The sequence below is a fragment of the Balaenoptera musculus genome, chromosome 20, assembly GCF_009873245.2.
Source record: "Balaenoptera musculus isolate JJ_BM4_2016_0621 chromosome 20, mBalMus1.pri.v3, whole genome shotgun sequence".
In the NCBI taxonomy this organism is placed as follows: domain Eukaryota; kingdom Metazoa; phylum Chordata; class Mammalia; order Artiodactyla; family Balaenopteridae; genus Balaenoptera; species Balaenoptera musculus.
The window spans coordinates 34,300,406-34,316,789 of NC_045804.1; the positions used below are offsets into that span (position 1 = coordinate 34,300,406).

General features: G+C 42.8%; 1 protein-coding gene across 1 annotated transcript in view; it reads right to left on the reverse strand.

Annotated features, from left to right (window-relative positions):
- The window catches only part of TEX14 (testis expressed 14, intercellular bridge forming factor), a 61,969-nt gene that overhangs the window by 20,417 nt on the left and 25,168 nt on the right, over positions 1–16,384 (reverse strand). Inside the window, exons 15-21 of the mRNA XM_036838160.1 lie at positions 13,557–13,663; positions 11,084–11,209; positions 10,796–10,884; positions 7,316–7,597; positions 6,373–6,473; positions 3,957–4,076; positions 2,098–2,164 (exon numbers count right to left, since the gene is read on the reverse strand). Of these exons, the coding sequence (XP_036694055.1) occupies positions 2,098–2,164; positions 3,957–4,076; positions 6,373–6,473; positions 7,316–7,597; positions 10,796–10,884; positions 11,084–11,209; positions 13,557–13,663 (892 nt within the window). The remainder of the gene's footprint in view (positions 1–2,097; positions 2,165–3,956; positions 4,077–6,372; positions 6,474–7,315; positions 7,598–10,795; positions 10,885–11,083; positions 11,210–13,556; positions 13,664–16,384) is intronic.

Here is a 16,384-nt window from a genome sequence, read left to right on the forward strand (position 1 = left end):
CTCTAGAGCCCGTGAGCCACAACTACTGAGCCCCCGTGCCACAACTACAGAAGCCCGCATGCCTAGAGCCCATGCTCTGCAACAAGAGAAGCCACTGCAATGAGAAGCCCGTGCACCGCAAGGAAGAGTAGCCCCCGCTCGCCACAACTAGAGAAAAGCCTGCGTGCAGCAACAAAGACCCAGTGCAGCCAAAAATAAATAAAAATTAAAAAAAAAAAAAAGAAAAGAAAAGACCATTAGCTGGGCATTCCCAGAACATTAACTGTGTCTCTTGGCCACCAAACACCACTTAAAGAGTGGGGATGGGGTCTTGAGTACTAAGGAGCTAATTCAACTGTCTTCTGTTCTCGTTGGCCTCAAGCATCTGAAGTCACTCCTCCCCAACTCTCAGTAAGGTCTCTGGACACACGGGGCCAGTATCCATTTTCCTTCCCACCATTACATAGCTCTGGTTTATAGAGAAGAGGACAGACAGACCAGCCTGCCCCGTGGGCAAATGCTCATGATCCCCCTGCCATTCTTCAGGTCCAGGAGGTAGTCTGGTAGGCAATGGGAGGCCCACTATAAAAGTGCCACCTTCAGCAGAAGCCAAGCTACTCTGAAACCCCACCAGTGGAGAAGCATAGGGGTTCTTCTTCTTTCCACCCCTTTTCAAATGCCTAGAAAGCATAAACACCTGGAAAGCATAAATGAATTCCTAATAAGCACAATTTAGACCTGGAGGGGAACTTAGAGATTTTAGAGTCTAACTTTCTCCTTTACTTTACATGGAGGGAAAGTGGGGCTCTCAGGTGGAGTGACATGCCCAAGGTAATGCAGAAAAAAAATCAGTGGCAGAACTGGGCTTGGAACCCAGCATGTATGCAACTTTTACCCCTGTTGTATTGCCTGGTATGGAGAGGATATATTGATATATCAGAGCCCTAGCGAAAAAGGGGGAGGAGAAGGGCTAAAAGGAGGAAACAGAGTAGAAATCAGAGGCTTCTACATGTACTTTAGATGTTTGTATCCAACTAGCCCTGGTTTTCTGACCTGCCTGCCCCATAACTTCTCTATCGTACTCAACTCTCTTCCAAACACTAGTGAAGTGGCCATGTACAGGTCAGGCTCACACAGAGAGTGATCATGGGCAGAGGCGCCACAGAAAGAGCTGGGTGGCCAGAGACCCAGGTTTGGGAACTTTAAATACATATTGTCCTGAGAATTTAACTGTTCATCTAAAAGCTTACAGCTTCTTAAAATGCTTGTGCCTGTGACGGGGACCTGAATCAGGTTAGAGATGGAAGCTGGAGTATGCAGCAGGAGGAAGGGAGTATGGTCAGAACCTAAACCCACCCAGCCCGGGTTCAGACTGTTGAGACACGACCCTGGACCGAGCTACATGGCTTGGTAGGTGGATAACCCTGGTTTTAAAAATGGATGGTTGCATACCTTAAAAGAGCGAAAGTGCACAATTTTTTAAATGCCTGTATCAGAACCTGTAGTTCACTTGTATCTTGTCTTGTGTCACACCCCAGCTGCTGATCCAAGTTTAACTTTCCATGTAACGGGAAGCAGTTGCTAAGTTATATAGAACCCAAGGTCTCCCAAGGGAAGGATGTTACGTTGACTGTACTATTAGCTATTATTAACCCTTTGCTAAGATGCCAAGCAACCAGAGGAAAATGATGGTGAAACTCTGCCTTTTGGGGTAGAGAAGGACACGGAAACCTAGTTCTGGCTGTCACTGTGTCAATAACTAGCTGTGTGGCCTAGGTCAATCCCTTAGGTCAGCTCAGCAAAGATAACTGAACACCTGCTGTGTGCCACAAAAGAGCCTGAAATCTAGGGAAAGAGACTACAGGGGGAAAATAGAAGAAGAAGCAACTGCTATAACGTATGCTATAAGAATGCAAGGGGAGGTATAAATAACATGATGTATGGATGTCATGAGACTAGTGAGGGGCAGGGGAAATCACTGAGCCTAAGTTTTCTCATTTGTAAAATGGAAGGCCTGGAAGGTTATTTCTAAGGACCTTTCCAGCTCTAAACATGTGTCATCTGACAGAAAGTAAAGATGAGGGACTCTCAAAGGAATCTGCCCTGAGGGCTTATTACCAGAGGCTTGAGGTCGGGCACAAGCATGTTGTATGCCTTCAAAGTCTTCTTCAATGGGACTTGAGGTCTACAAAAGAATGAAAGAGCAAAGAAAGGAGGGTCACTGGAGGCAGACATATCATCAGAAGGTGGAGAGAGAATTTCTTGATGTTCTTAAACCTTGAAAATCTTCATAAGGTTCCTACATCTTCTATAGAAAAAGAACAAACCTTCATCACAGACATTAAGAACTTATTTGTACTATGTGTTCTTCCTCAACAACAAGCCTTCCCCCACCTCCCATTTTGAGGTGGAATCGGGTGACTTTTCCCTTCATCATCCCCTCCTCACCACAACCTTCCAACAAAGATGTTCTGATTCCTGGGAGCTTTATCAGAAAAGCCAAAGAGGGTAGGAAAAAAGGCCCAGACTGGAAAGCTACTCTATGGGGTGAGAAGTCAGAACACTGGTTCCTTTGAGGGGAGGCAGGGAGTGGGAGGAAACACAAGGAGGTCTTTTGGGGGATCAAGAATGGTCTATTTCTTGATTTGGGTGCTGGCTACATGAGTGTGTTCAGCATGTAAAAATTCATGAGCTGTACACTAAAGATGTGTGTAGTTTTCTTGGTTATACTTTTTATATACATCTACATGTTACATGTATATACATATGTATGTATATATACTTTATATATTTTTATTAAAGATTTTCTTAATGTCCCAGTCCACCGTAAAACCAAGAATGTTTAAAGGATTAATAATGGAAAATTGCTCTAACTGAGTTTTCAGAAGTGCCAACAAGTGGAAACTACGCTTTTTGATGCATCACTGCATTCTTCTTGTCAGTCAAATGTTGTGATTGACATGTACAATCCTCTCTTTCCTCTACCGTACCTTCCATATTAGTAAAAGAACCTCAAAAAGTGGCAGGTTAGGGGACAGGTGAGGTGAAAATAACATAAGTAAATAAGAGAATCCAATAAGTTTCATTTTATAAATGAAAATACTCTGTACAAACAGGTTCTTGCAAAAGCTAGGCAGATCCCAGACAAAGCCCTGTGTACTGGACAGCCTCACATTCACTGCTGACACTGTGCCTCTATTCCTGGCTCTGTCTCACCACTAAAGCTGGCCAGGCCAGGGCTAATTGCCTACATCTGCGTTCACCAGTTCTTCTTCACACAGAGGAATAACAGCAGGCTGCCTTCTCTTCCCTTCAGGAAGGATGTGTGAATTGGGTAACATGAAGGAAAGTATTTTGAAAAAAGAAGTACAAAGTGCTGTACAAATGCAGGAACCACAATTTTGGGAGAAATTGCTTATGACCTTCATTATCAAAAATCTTATTTTTCACATGTTTTTTCAAAACACACAAAAACACTGATAAATTGACATTATATACTTTTACGTGTAAGCTATTTTTCTTAATAAAAATAATTTTAAAGGAATAAGGCAACGGAGAAAGCTGAAGATGTACTTTATCCTGAACTGTAAATTTTTACCTCTAGGGGCTTCCCTGGTGGTGCAGTGGTTGAGAATCCGCCTGCCAATGCAAGGGACACAGGTTCGAGCCCTGGTCCGGGAAGATCCCACGTGCCGTGGAGCAGCTAAGCCCGTGCACCACAACTACTGAGCCTGCACTCAAGAGCCCACAAGCCACAACTACTGAGCCCACGTGCCACAACTACTGAAGCCTGTGCGCCTAGAGCCCATGCTCCGCAACAAGAGAAGCCACCGCAACGAGAAGCCCGCGCATCGCAATGAAGGGTAGCCCCCGCTCACCTCAACTAGAGAAAGCCCAAGCACAGCAACGAAGACCCAATGCAGCCAAAAATAAAAAACAAACTAATAAATAAATTTATTAAAAAAAATTTTTTTTACCTCTAGAGCCAAGTTTTCTTGAGCAGTTGAGGAGTAAAAATATTCATGGTCTGGAGTTAAAAATTCATCTGTTACGTCTTCAGAAAACTCTGGTGAACAAGTTGATTGCACAGACTGATCCTATTAATAAGGTAAGAAATCACTTTTAAGTTGGTGTTTATTGTAAACAAACCCCTTTATAGTTGGATGCAGTGTTAATGATGGGGTATCAAAAATTACTCTGTGGTCGGGGTGACACTCTCTGAGACCTTCCTGCCTACTTGCACCTCTGGCCCTCTTTCCCCACAGTGAGCTGTGAACCCCCTGGAGCAAATGTGACAAATGACAGGCCTGAATCTCAACATCCTTACCTGCACAGTGGAAGTGGGGGGAGGCTGGGTGACCTTTTTGCTCTAAAATTCACAGGAAGAAAAAAGTCCCTAGACAACTCAAGCTGGGGACTGAACTTAAACACCCTGATCCTCAAGAGCCTAGATACAGTCCATGTGTTGGTGTTGTCCTCCAGGCTGAGGCTGCTCAGAACTGGGACTCCCTCAGGTATTCCCGTTTAAAGGCAAGCGAAGAAGCATGATTTGGGGGCTTCCCTGGTGGCGCAGTGGTTAAGAATCCGCCTGCCAATGCAGGGGACACAGGTTCGAGCCCTGGTCCAGGAAGATCCCACATGCCACGGAGCAGCTAAGCCCGTGCGCCACAACTACTGAGCCTGCGCTCTAGAGCCCATGAGCCACAACTACTGAGCTTGCGTGCCTGGAGCCCGTGCTCCGCAACAAGAGAAGCCACCGCAATGAGAAGCCCGCGCACCACAACGAAGAGTAGCCCCTGCTCTCTGCAACTAGAGAAAGCCCGTGTACAGCAACAAAGATCCAACACAGCCAAAAATAAATAAATAAAATAAATAAATTTATAAATAAAAAAAAGAAGCATAATTTTAAAAATAGCAATGCAATCTCAAAAATAAAAATAAAATAAAATAAAGTAAGTTATTTCTTCAGCATCTCCACTCTACCCCTTCCTTTTTTGCTCTTTCTCTACGTTCAGGCCCTGATCACCACATGGCCAGACAACTGGCTCCTTCCCTCACCTTCAGTCATCCCTTTGCAGAGGTTTTGTGGTTTATTTCCTTGGACATTGCTTTTGCCATACTTCCTCCTCTGTGCACTTAGCAGCTGCTTTCCTTAACCTCTCATGTCAAACTGAAATTTCTCAGACAAGCCTGGCCTCCCATACCTTCCCCACTTCCCTGACAGAGCTGCTTCTCCAGCCAAGCCAGTATGCTGAATGTGGCACATCCTTCCAGCCCTCACATGAGAGAAAGAATAAATTGTCCTGTGAGCGGTTTGTGTGCTATGATTAATACAATAGTATGTTCTTCGATAAAGACCTCAAATGTTATCACACCTGGCTTTTTACATTGTTTCATTCTCAGCTGCTGTTTATATTCTTTAAATGATCCTGATCCCACGTCAATGGTGATTACAAAAATTTTGGTTCCTTGCTCTGGCTGGACTATAGCCCAACTGCATGCTTGAAAAATGCATTAAATCCCTGAAGCAAGGCTGTAACCCCAATGCAAATGCTAGGAAATGACTGTATCCCAGGGATCTTGCTGAGGCAGAGGTTTCAGGCATGAACACATTCCTTCCACTGAGTTGAAAGCTGAATTTGGGTCTTGGGTGACATTCCAGGTGAAGGTACTCTCATCGCAACCCTGGCCTTGCTTTTCCTACTTCAATCTGACCTGAGTCACGAGCTTTGGTAACTGACCGTGCTTTAAGAGTTGGTCTTGGGACTTCCCTAGTGGCGCAGTGGTTAAGAATCCGCCTGCCAATGCAGGGGACACAGGTTCGATCCCTGGTCCAGGAAGATCCCACATGCCGTGGAGCAACTAAGCCCGTGCGCCACAGCTACTGAGCCTGTGCTCTAGAGCCCGCAAGCCACAACTACTGAAGCCCACACGCCTAGAGCCCGTGCTCCGCAACAAGAGAAGCCACCGCACTGAGAAGCCCTCACACCGCAACGAAGAGTAGCCCCCGCTCTCGCCACAACTAGAGGAAGCCCACGCGCAGCAACAAAGACCCAGCGCAGCCAAAAATTAATAAATTAATAAATTAATTGATTAGAAAAAAAAAGAGTTGGTCTTGTCTAGCCAACTCGACAGAAAGCTCAAGGGTCAGAGCTGAATCTAACACTTGTCTGTGTTTTCCCCAAGCTCCAATATACACAATGCTTTGAGTTGAACTAACTCAAAAAGTATCAGGCAGGGAGGAAAGACTTCTTCGTTCATGTCAGAGATATGAGGGCACATGCTCCAACAAAAAAGAACTACTATAGATATTATTTCAATGTCATAATACATAACAACTCAGTTCTAGTAGGTCTTTGGGTTCAAGTTGGCTCTCCAGGCAGTATGACTTACGCTGTAAGACTTCTCAACAACCACAGGTGCATCAGACTTTGCTTGAAAGACTTCACTATGCTCTGGCTGCTCATATTTTCTGGGGGGCAGGCGCCTGATACCTAATAATTATAACACAATCATTGTCATTCGGTGATATTCAAATGGCATGGAAGGGGCAAAGGGTGGCATAAGAGAAGAGATGTATGCATATTCTGCCAAGGGTGGCCATGTTTCATATATCAAAGCAAAGTGGAGACTGTTAGGCTAGCCTGGTCCCAGCACGTGGCCCTGGATCAGCCACCCTTTTGCCTACCCATTCAAGAGCGATGCTTGACAAGGAACAGATTTTAAATACCAAAAAAATCCAAACCAATAGATTTTCTACCTAAGGTAAATAATAATTTTAGATGTACCTTCCTTTGATTTGCAAACAACTGTGAAACGATATCCCATGCCCTGATTGCAAGCAAATTACCAGGTGGAAATACACAGTCTTCAGTTTTCACCTACAAATCTCTAAAAGTGATGACAGTAAATGTCATTTGTCTCTAAGTTCCTCAGGCATAGACTCTCTGAGAGCCAGTGGAATTTTTCTGGCTTAAAATGCAACGCAAAGAAGTGGGCAATAGGGAGTGGCCTTCCATCAATGCCCTCAGGTAAAAGGTTCAATTCTTTGTGAGGTTAGACCCAGATCCAGGGTCAGTGCATGGAGATTATTTTACTTCCTTTGGACAAAGGAATCTCCTCCAGTAATAGAAAAACTCACGAATCTCTGGACTTCTTTACCTGTCTGAAGGACAGTGGGATTAGAAGGGTATGCTGCTTTCCCCTGGAATTCAGGATTCCCAGACAGGTAGGAAAGGAGAGAAGACCAAAGGAAATATTCTAGGAGGTTTACTTATTTTTGAGAGCTGACAGCTTGATAGAGCTCACCTGCCCTGACTCGTCCAACTGAACTTACCGGTGAAACTTCGAGGCCCTGGCTGTCTGCCATGCTGGTCACTGTTGTGGTCACTGCTGTCTGTTTTGTCACACTTGCCATTTCCTCCTGGCTCATCATTTTTCTTGGGATGCTCTACAGCTTGCCGCCAATCCACGTGCTCAGGGACCCTAATGGGGGGCTGCAGCAGGGGATCAGGCCTGTTTTCAGCCTCATTTTCTAAAGTCACACTACTCTGAGGATGCCAAGGAGGTACTGCCAGCTGCCCAGTAGCTGCTTTCTCTGCCATTTCTTTCACCTCCGCTGGATGTAAGAGAAAGCAGCATTTAAAAGATCACTGTGAATGCTGGAAACAAAAGCTTTAGATTCTTAAAGAGTTATGTCATATTTTATAGCTCATATTGTCACAATGATTGCTTTTTTGGAATTGCACCATCCTTAGCTTGCCCTGCTTGGCCTGAAGCAGAGGAGAGGAGAGAATTGATGATAGAGTAAGGGAAAGGCAGAATTTCAGTTAGTTACAGCCCTTTTTGCTGAATTAGAGTACAAAGTAACAGGAAACTTGTAGATGGACCTTCTTGTTGTGAAGATTTTATAAGAAAATGACGACCCACCACCAGAGCCTCCCATCAAGCCTCTTAGATAGCCTCAACCACCAGAGGACAGACAGCGGAAGCAAGAAAAACTACAATCCTGCAGCCTGTGGAACAAAAACCACAGTTACAGGAAGACAGACAAGATGAAAAGGCAGAGGGCTATATACCAGATGAAGGAACAAGAAAAAAACCCAGAAAAACAACTAAATGAAGTGGAGATAGGCAACCTTCCAGAAAAAGAATTCAGAATAATGATAGTGAAGATGATCCAGGACCTCGGAATAAGAATGGAGGCAAAGATTGAGAAGATGCAAGAAATGATTAACAAAGACCTAGAAGAATTAAAGAACAAACAAACAGAGATGACCAATACAATAACTGAAATGAAAACTACACTAGAAGGAATCAATAGCAGAATAACTGAGGCAGAAGAATGGATAAGTGACCTGGAAGACAGAATGGTGGAATTCACTGCTGCGGAACAGACTAAAGAAAAAAGAATGAAAAGAAATGAAGACAGCCTGAGAGACCTCTGGGACAACATTAAACGCAACAACAGTCGCATAATAGGGGTCCCAGAAGGAGAAGAGAGAGAGAAAGGACCAGAGAAAATATTTGAAGAGATTATAGTCGAAAATTTCCCTAACATGGGAAAGGAAATAGCCACCCAAGTCCAGGAAGCGCAGAGAGTCCCATACAGGATAAACCCAAGGAGAAACACGCCAAGACACATAGTAATCAAAATGGCAAAAATTAAAGACAAAGAAAAATTATTGAAAGCAGCAAGGGAAAAACGACAAATAACATACAAGGGAACTCCCATAAGGTTAACAGCTGATTTCTCAGCAGAAACTCTACAAGCCAGAAGGGAGTGGCATGATATACTTAAAGTGATGAAAGGAAAGAACGTACAACCAAGATTACTCTACCCGGCAAGGATCTCATTTAGATTTGATGGAGAAATCAAAAGCTTTACAGACAAGCAAAAGCTAAGAGAATTCAGCACCACCAAACCCGCTCTACAACAAATGCTAAAGGAACTTCTCTAAGTGGGAAACACAAGAGAAGAAAAGGACCTACAAAAACAAACCCAAAACAATTAAGAAAATGGTCATAGGAACATACATAGCGATAATTACCTTAAACGTGAATGGATTAAATGCTCCAACCAAAAGACACAGGCTTGCTGAATGGATACAAAAACAAGACTCATATATATGCTGTCTACAAGAGACCCACTTTAGACCTAGGGACACATACAGACTGAAAGTGAGGGGATGGAAAAAGATATTCCATGCAAATGGAAATCAAAAGAAAGCTGGAGTAGCTATACTCATATCAGATAAAATAGACTTTAAAATAAAGAATGTTACAAGAGACAAAGAAGGACACTACATAATGATCAAGGGATCAATCCAAGAAGAAGATATAACAATTATAAATATATATGCACCCAACATAGGAGCACCTCAATACATAAGGCAACTGCTAACAGCCATAAAAGAGGAAATTGACAGTAACACAGTAATAGTGGGGGACTTTAACACCTCACTTACACCAATGGACAGATCATCCAAAATGAAAATAAATAAGGAAACAGAAGCTTTAAATGACACAATAGACCAGATAGATTTAATTGATATTTATAGGACATTCCATCCAAAAACAGCAGATTACACGTTCTTCTCAAGTGCGCACGGAACATTCTCCAGGATAGGTCACATCTTGGGTCACAAATCAAGCCTCAGTAAATTTAAGAAAATTGAAATCATATCAAGCATCTTTTCTGACCATAGTGCTATGAGATTAGAAATGAATTACAGGGAAAAAAACGTAAAAAAGACAAACACATGGAGGCTAAACAATATGTTACTAAATAAACAAGAGATCACTGAAGAAATCAAAGAGGAAATCAAAAAATACCTAGAGACAAATGACAATGAAAACACGACGACCCAAAACCTATGGGATGCAGCAAAAGCAGTTCTAAGAGGGAAGTTTATAGCTATACAAGCCTACCTAAAGAAACAAGAAAAATCTCAAGTAAACAATCTAACCTTACACCTAAAGAAACTAGAGAAAGAAGAACAAACAAAACCCAAAGTTAGCAGAAGGAAAGAAATCATAAAGATCAGAACAGAAATAAATGAAATAGAAACAAAGAAAACAATAGCAAAGATCAATAAAACTAAAAGCTGGTTCTTTGAGAAGATAAACAAAATTGATAAGCCATTAGCCAGACTCATCAAGAAAAAGAGGGAGAGGACTCAAATCAATAAAATCAGAAATGAAAAAGGAGAAGTTACAACAACAACAAAAAAAAGAAAATGACATCTGAAGCCCCTAGTCTGTAGAGACTAACAGAAGGAATTCTATTTGAGTTTGTCTAGCCTTTCTAGACCACACTGAGCTCATTATTTTGGGAGTACATATGTATGTGTTCATGCGTGTTTTCACTACAATTTTCTATACTTTTGCAATGTCACTTAGCATTAGTATCAAAAAACATAGATGCTGTATCCTTTTAAGCTTACAAGATTAAACTGATACAAAAGGATAATGCCCATAGAATATGTGAAAGTGACACTGCAAGCTCTCTACCTTAATAATGTTATATATTAAACATCTATATCATGTATTTTTACTACATGTGTTACATAACATACATATATATATATATGTATACACATGTAGAAGTTATTTCCTATACAGTATAGAAATGAAAAAAGCACTTCTCTTCTGCGGTTTGTAACAGAAAGGTCTTGCTTTTAAAATGGAATGATCTAAAAAGAAAAGAATATGGGAGAACAATGCAATACAGGCTGTGTACTTACAGATAACAACCAGGTTAGAAAGATACTTTAAATTTCATTTTGTTCAACAGAATCCATGACTTTATACTCACTTTTCCATTTTAAGTGTCTCTCTCCAGCATCTTCATTATTTCTTGACTTTGTGTTATAGATTTTAGAAGACACAGATTCCATACTGATCCTGAATTGCATAGATTTGGGGGAAGGGGGCGAGTGGACACAAACACATCAGTTTGCTCAAGTTCTTGGCACAACCCCAAGCCCATCAGCCCACTCAGAGGACTGTCCCCTATTCTCTGAGCCGTTCCTGAGATTTCACTGACTCCTACCCACCACCAGGGAGCACTAGACTTCCCAACGTTCAGCCCACAAGGCTTTACCTGGAAGAGCCCCAGCCAGGGCTGGATGACGTGAGTGGTCCCTGTGGGTGCCTTGGCACAGTGAGGAGTGCACTACTGAGCTGTGTCGTTCTGGTTCGGGCACTGGACTCTCTAGGCCTTCCCTGGCTAAGAAATAAAAGGAGTGGGTTAGAAGATCTCGAGGTAGAAGACCCACAGCTGAAACACAGCTGCACCAGACAGAATCCTGGTCCTTGGGCTGTAGCAGAGCCCTGCCACAATGCCACAGAACATAGGTGAAGGTTCAGTAGCTGTTCCTGCCCTTTGATCGGAATCCTCTGGTAATATGCACACCTGCATATCAGTGATAGCACAATAGCTAGCATTTGTAAAGATGGTCTTGAGGCACCAGGGGCTCTGAAGAACATTCAGAGATCTTCAGCCTAGTTTCACTGAGTTCGAGACCATGCCCTGCCAATGGCTAGCTGTCTGACTCTGGCAAACTTCAATCTCTCTGGGCCAAGGTTTCCTCATCTGCAAAACAAGGGAGTTTCTTTTTCCTTTAAATATTCCATGAGTATATATATGTTATCACCTATTAAACTAACTCTTTGAAAATGTGTGATCTATGGCATATATGTGAATTCCCTTTTATCCAGAATACCCCACTCTCCCACTGGATCAGAGAGAAGAGAGGCTGTTGAATTGGAAAGGTCACATCTAATCAGTTTCTTTGAAGAGCAATTTGGCAATAGCTATCAAGAATCTTTAAAATGTTCAAACCCTCTGACCTAGTAACTCTGCTTCTGGGAATCTATCAAGGACATAACCCAAAATGCAAAAAAAAAGATTTACTGACAAGTCACTGTAGCCCTATTCTTAACAGGAAAACAACAACAAAAAAAGAATAAAACAACCTAAAATTCAACAATGGGGGAAATTCAACAATTTCAAAGTAAGTTTACAGGATGTTTTTAATAACAAGGGATAACCATGTTCTAATATAAAGCAAAAACTGAGGATACAAAATTGCCTACACGTATACAATTACAATTTTTTTAAGCATACAAAAAGACTAGGTGGATTGGTAGCAAAGTGTTAAACTTTTCTTTGGTCAGTTTTTTGTTCTCCTGGGGGAAGAGGGTGGAGCTGGGCAGGGGAAGCCACAACTACAGCTGTTGCTTTGTCATCCAGTGGCTATACTGTCACTCCATCTGCCTCTGTCAATGATGTGACTGCTAAACTCTCTGATGCCAGTTAGGTGGTTCTTCAGTTAATTTCCTTTGTAAAGGTAAAATACACTCATCTAAAATGTCTGGGCATTTTCCTTGATTCTCTCTTAATGTACATATTTAACCAAAATGAATGGAACAGCAAATTTGTCATTAGTTTTAGTCACCACTGGGGGTAGGAACAAAATTTTTTTTCAGGAGGACTGACTTCAAGCTGTGGATTAATGTTGCCATTTAACCACAGAAAAGGAAAACTAAATTGATATAATACTCTACCTTGAAAAACATTTATTGCTCCATTAATAATTCCTCCTATGCAGGGACTTCCCTGGTGGTTCAGTGGGTAAGACTCCGTGCTTCCAATGCAGGGGGCCTGGGTTCGATCCCTGATCGGGAAATAGATCCTGCATGCATGCCACAACTAAGAGTCCACACGCCACAACCAAGAGTTCTCATGCCACAACTAAGAAGCCGGCATGCCGCAAGTAAGTGTCCGCATGATGCAACTAAGAGTCCACATGCCGCAACTAAGACCCAGTGCAGCCAAAATAAATAAATAAATAAATAAATAAATTTAAAAATAATAATAATTTCTCTTATGCAAAATAAAATTTGTTTTACCTAAGTTCTTAAAAACCCAGCGTATGCATACGCTCTCCTAGTGATTTGTGCTGAAACCAATTCATTTCGTTGATCTGGCTAAAAATCAGAGGCCGCAAGGTAACCATGATACTGTTCAACCCCCTCCTTCTGTCCCCCCGAGTCAGTGATGCTTATTTTGAACAACACTGGTTTTCACATAGTTTGATCTCTGTAGCACTGGTGCATGGAATAACTTGGCAATTCTTTTTATAAGAAAAACAATCTGGGGACTTCCCTGGCGGTCCAGTGGTTAAGAATCTGTGCTTCCAATGCAGGGGGTGCAGGTTCAGTACCTGGTTGGGGAACTAAGATCCCACATGCTGCGCAGTGTGACCAAAAAAAAAAAAACAAAAAACCCCACAATCTGGGCAGTTTCAGAAAGGCAGGATGCTTTGCTTTTGACAACAGATGAGTTCTGTCTGGCTAACCTGCCAGCCACTTGATGTCCCCCGCAAGTCTCCGTTATACCACTCTTCTCACTACGCAATGGAGAGAGCTTGCCAAGATCTGTTTCTGTGTTACTATGCCTCATCTCTCACAATCTCTTTGCCACTAGACATATGAAGGTCATTAAGTGGCCTCAGGGTCACATGGGAGTCTAAAGACATGGTGACACAAAGAACAATACAATGTTAACCCACCTGCTGGTATTTTGGTTCCTGTTTCTTTCCAAACTGTCCTTGGCTCCGTGAGTAGGCTGAAACTGTTCACCTCTGCTCTGTTTTCCAGGACCACAAAGAGATGGCAGCTTAAAAATCAGTAGACATGTTTCAGTGCTTTGATGAAGGAATTCCTCTTCCCTTCACTCTCACATTCTATTTTTTTTTTTTTTTTTTTTGTCTGCATTGGGTCTTCGTTGCCGTGTGTGGGGTTTCTCTAGTTGTGGCGAGCAGGGGCTACTCTTCGTTGCGGTGCACGGGCTTCTCATTACAGTGGCTTCTCTTGTTGTGGAGCATGGGCTCTAGGCACACGGGCTTCAGTAGTTGTGGCGCGCATGGGCTTAGTTGCTCCGCAGCATGTGGGATCTTCCCGGACCAGGGCTCGAACCCGTGTCCCCTGCATTGGCAGGCGGATTCTTAACCACTGCGCCACCAGGGAAGTCCCTTCACATTCTATTTTTAAAGCCATTCTCGCTAAGTGTGTAGAACTAACCAGACCCCTCAAGACAATTTCATTTTGCATGTTTCACATCTAGTAACACATCTCTTAGCTGGAGGCCTCTACATAGAAATGTTGGTCCCCAGGACTCCAGGCTGAACAGGGCACAAGTGGAGAAGGAGCAGACAAAACAGACATCAAAAATCCCCAAACTTGGACTTCCCTGGTGGCTCAGTGGTTAAGAATCCGCCTGCCAATGCAAGGGACACGGGTTCGAGCCCTGGTCTGGGAGGATCCCACATGCTGCGGAGCAGCTAAGCCCGTGCACCACAACTGCCGAGCCTGCGCTCTGGAGCCCATGTGCCACAACCACTGAGCCCGAGCGCCACAACTACTGAAGCCCGCGCGCCTAGAGCCCGTGCTCCACAACAAGAGAAGACACTGCAATTAGAAGCCCGTGCACCGCAACGAAGGGTAGCCCCTGCTCGCCGCAACTAGAGAAAGCCCATGCGCAGCAACAAAGACCCAACGCAGCCAAAAATAAAAATAAATACATACATACATAAATAAATATATTTATAAAAAAAAAAAATCCCAAAACTTTCCCCTATATTAAGGCAGCAGGTTTTGCGGCAGGAGCCCCAGGCCCTGGGCTCTAGTCTGATCTTTGCTCAGACTGACCTAAGAGAGCCTTATGTTTCAGTTTCCTCATCCATAAAACAGGGACAATAATATCTACCTAAATCCACCAGGGGGATGCTATGAAAATAAAACACAACAACAAAAAAAGGCCACAATACTTCGGAAATAGTAGAAGTAAAATAAATTAAAGCCTATGCCCTTTATCCAAAAGAAAGACTTTGGGATCTGCTTACTCCAATTTTAACAAACTTAGTTAATTATATTTCCTAACCTATTAAGGCAACAAATGTGAGATTTGGGGATGGCAGTAGGATGCCTAAAGGTGAGAAGATACGTAAAAATGATCATAATCTCTCTGGAATACAACCTCCACAGGCTTTTGTGTGGCGGCAGCATTGTATCATGGAACATCACAATAATAGATGTTCAGAAAAATGTCACGGTCACCAAGGAAAGGCCAGAATATATTTAGAATATATCCAAAATAGGTATTTAGAATAATGGGAAGTTTGTAATGTTTTCATTCAGTATGATTAAAAATTTGAGAATGGAGAAATTAAAAGAATGAATTTCAATTCATTTAGGTGAAAATGCCTTATTCCTTGATTATGCTAGAAAACCAGGGTACACTTTTTAAAGAACAATTGAAATATGGTATAATTGTTTTCCACATAGTCTTATGTACTAGTAGATGGCTTCCAACAATGGCTGTCATCAATTCCTTCCCTCCCTGCCATTTGGGAGCTGGAATCTACTTCCCTCCCCTTGAATCTGTGCTGGCTTCATGACTTTGACCAACAGAAAAACAGCAGAAGTGACATTGTCCTAGTTTTTAAGAGGCCTGGCAGCTTCAGCTTTCACTTGGGAAGCCAGCTGCCATGCTGCAGAGCAGCTTGGGTGAATGAAAAGCCAAGTGCGGAGAGAGGCCATCTGGGGGAGCCTAAGGCACCAGACAAGTAAGTGAAGCCTTCTTGGACCTTCTTGCCCAGCCCAGCCTCCAGCTGAATGCAGTCGAGGGGGTGATCCCAGCCGGTGCCACATGGAATGGAAGAATCACTCAGTTAAGCCCTGTCATATTCCTGACCCACAGAATTATGAGAAATAATAAAACATTGTTATTTTAACTCACTAAGTTTGGGCTTTTGTTGTTGTTGTCGGACAGCAATAGGTAATCAAAACACAGTATACAATAAAAGTATTTCTAATGGTTTTCTAGCAAACTCTAACTTCCAATAGAAACAGAAAAATTAAGAATCTAAGTAAATTCTTTGTGCCCCCTCTTTACATAAAAACAAATGCCAAGGCTTTTCCAAATGTTCTAAGTGAGAACTGAAGCCTCACTGAAATTCAGCGAGGAACAGTGAAACAGCACTAGACTGGGAGTCAGAAACCTGCCCCTGACCAGCTGTGGGCCTTGGCAGTAGCACAGCAAGGCATGGGGGCTAAGTAGGAGTCATCTGCCCTGTGCAGGCCTAAGCGGGTGCACTGCAGGTGGAGGATTTTAAAACAATAATAAAACTCACCAAAAGCCTGCTTTTTATTACCATGAGCCAGCAACTCTAAATAATTTTAGTAATAAGATCTTGCTTCCAATGGTGCTGACCTCTCCTACTCCACCCCGCTCTCAGTCACACCAGTGGATCTTGGAAAGTTTAAGTCTCTGAGCTTGAGCTTCACACTCTGTAAAAGGATGGGCTCGATCCACCTCTAAAATTCTGATTCAAGAGGC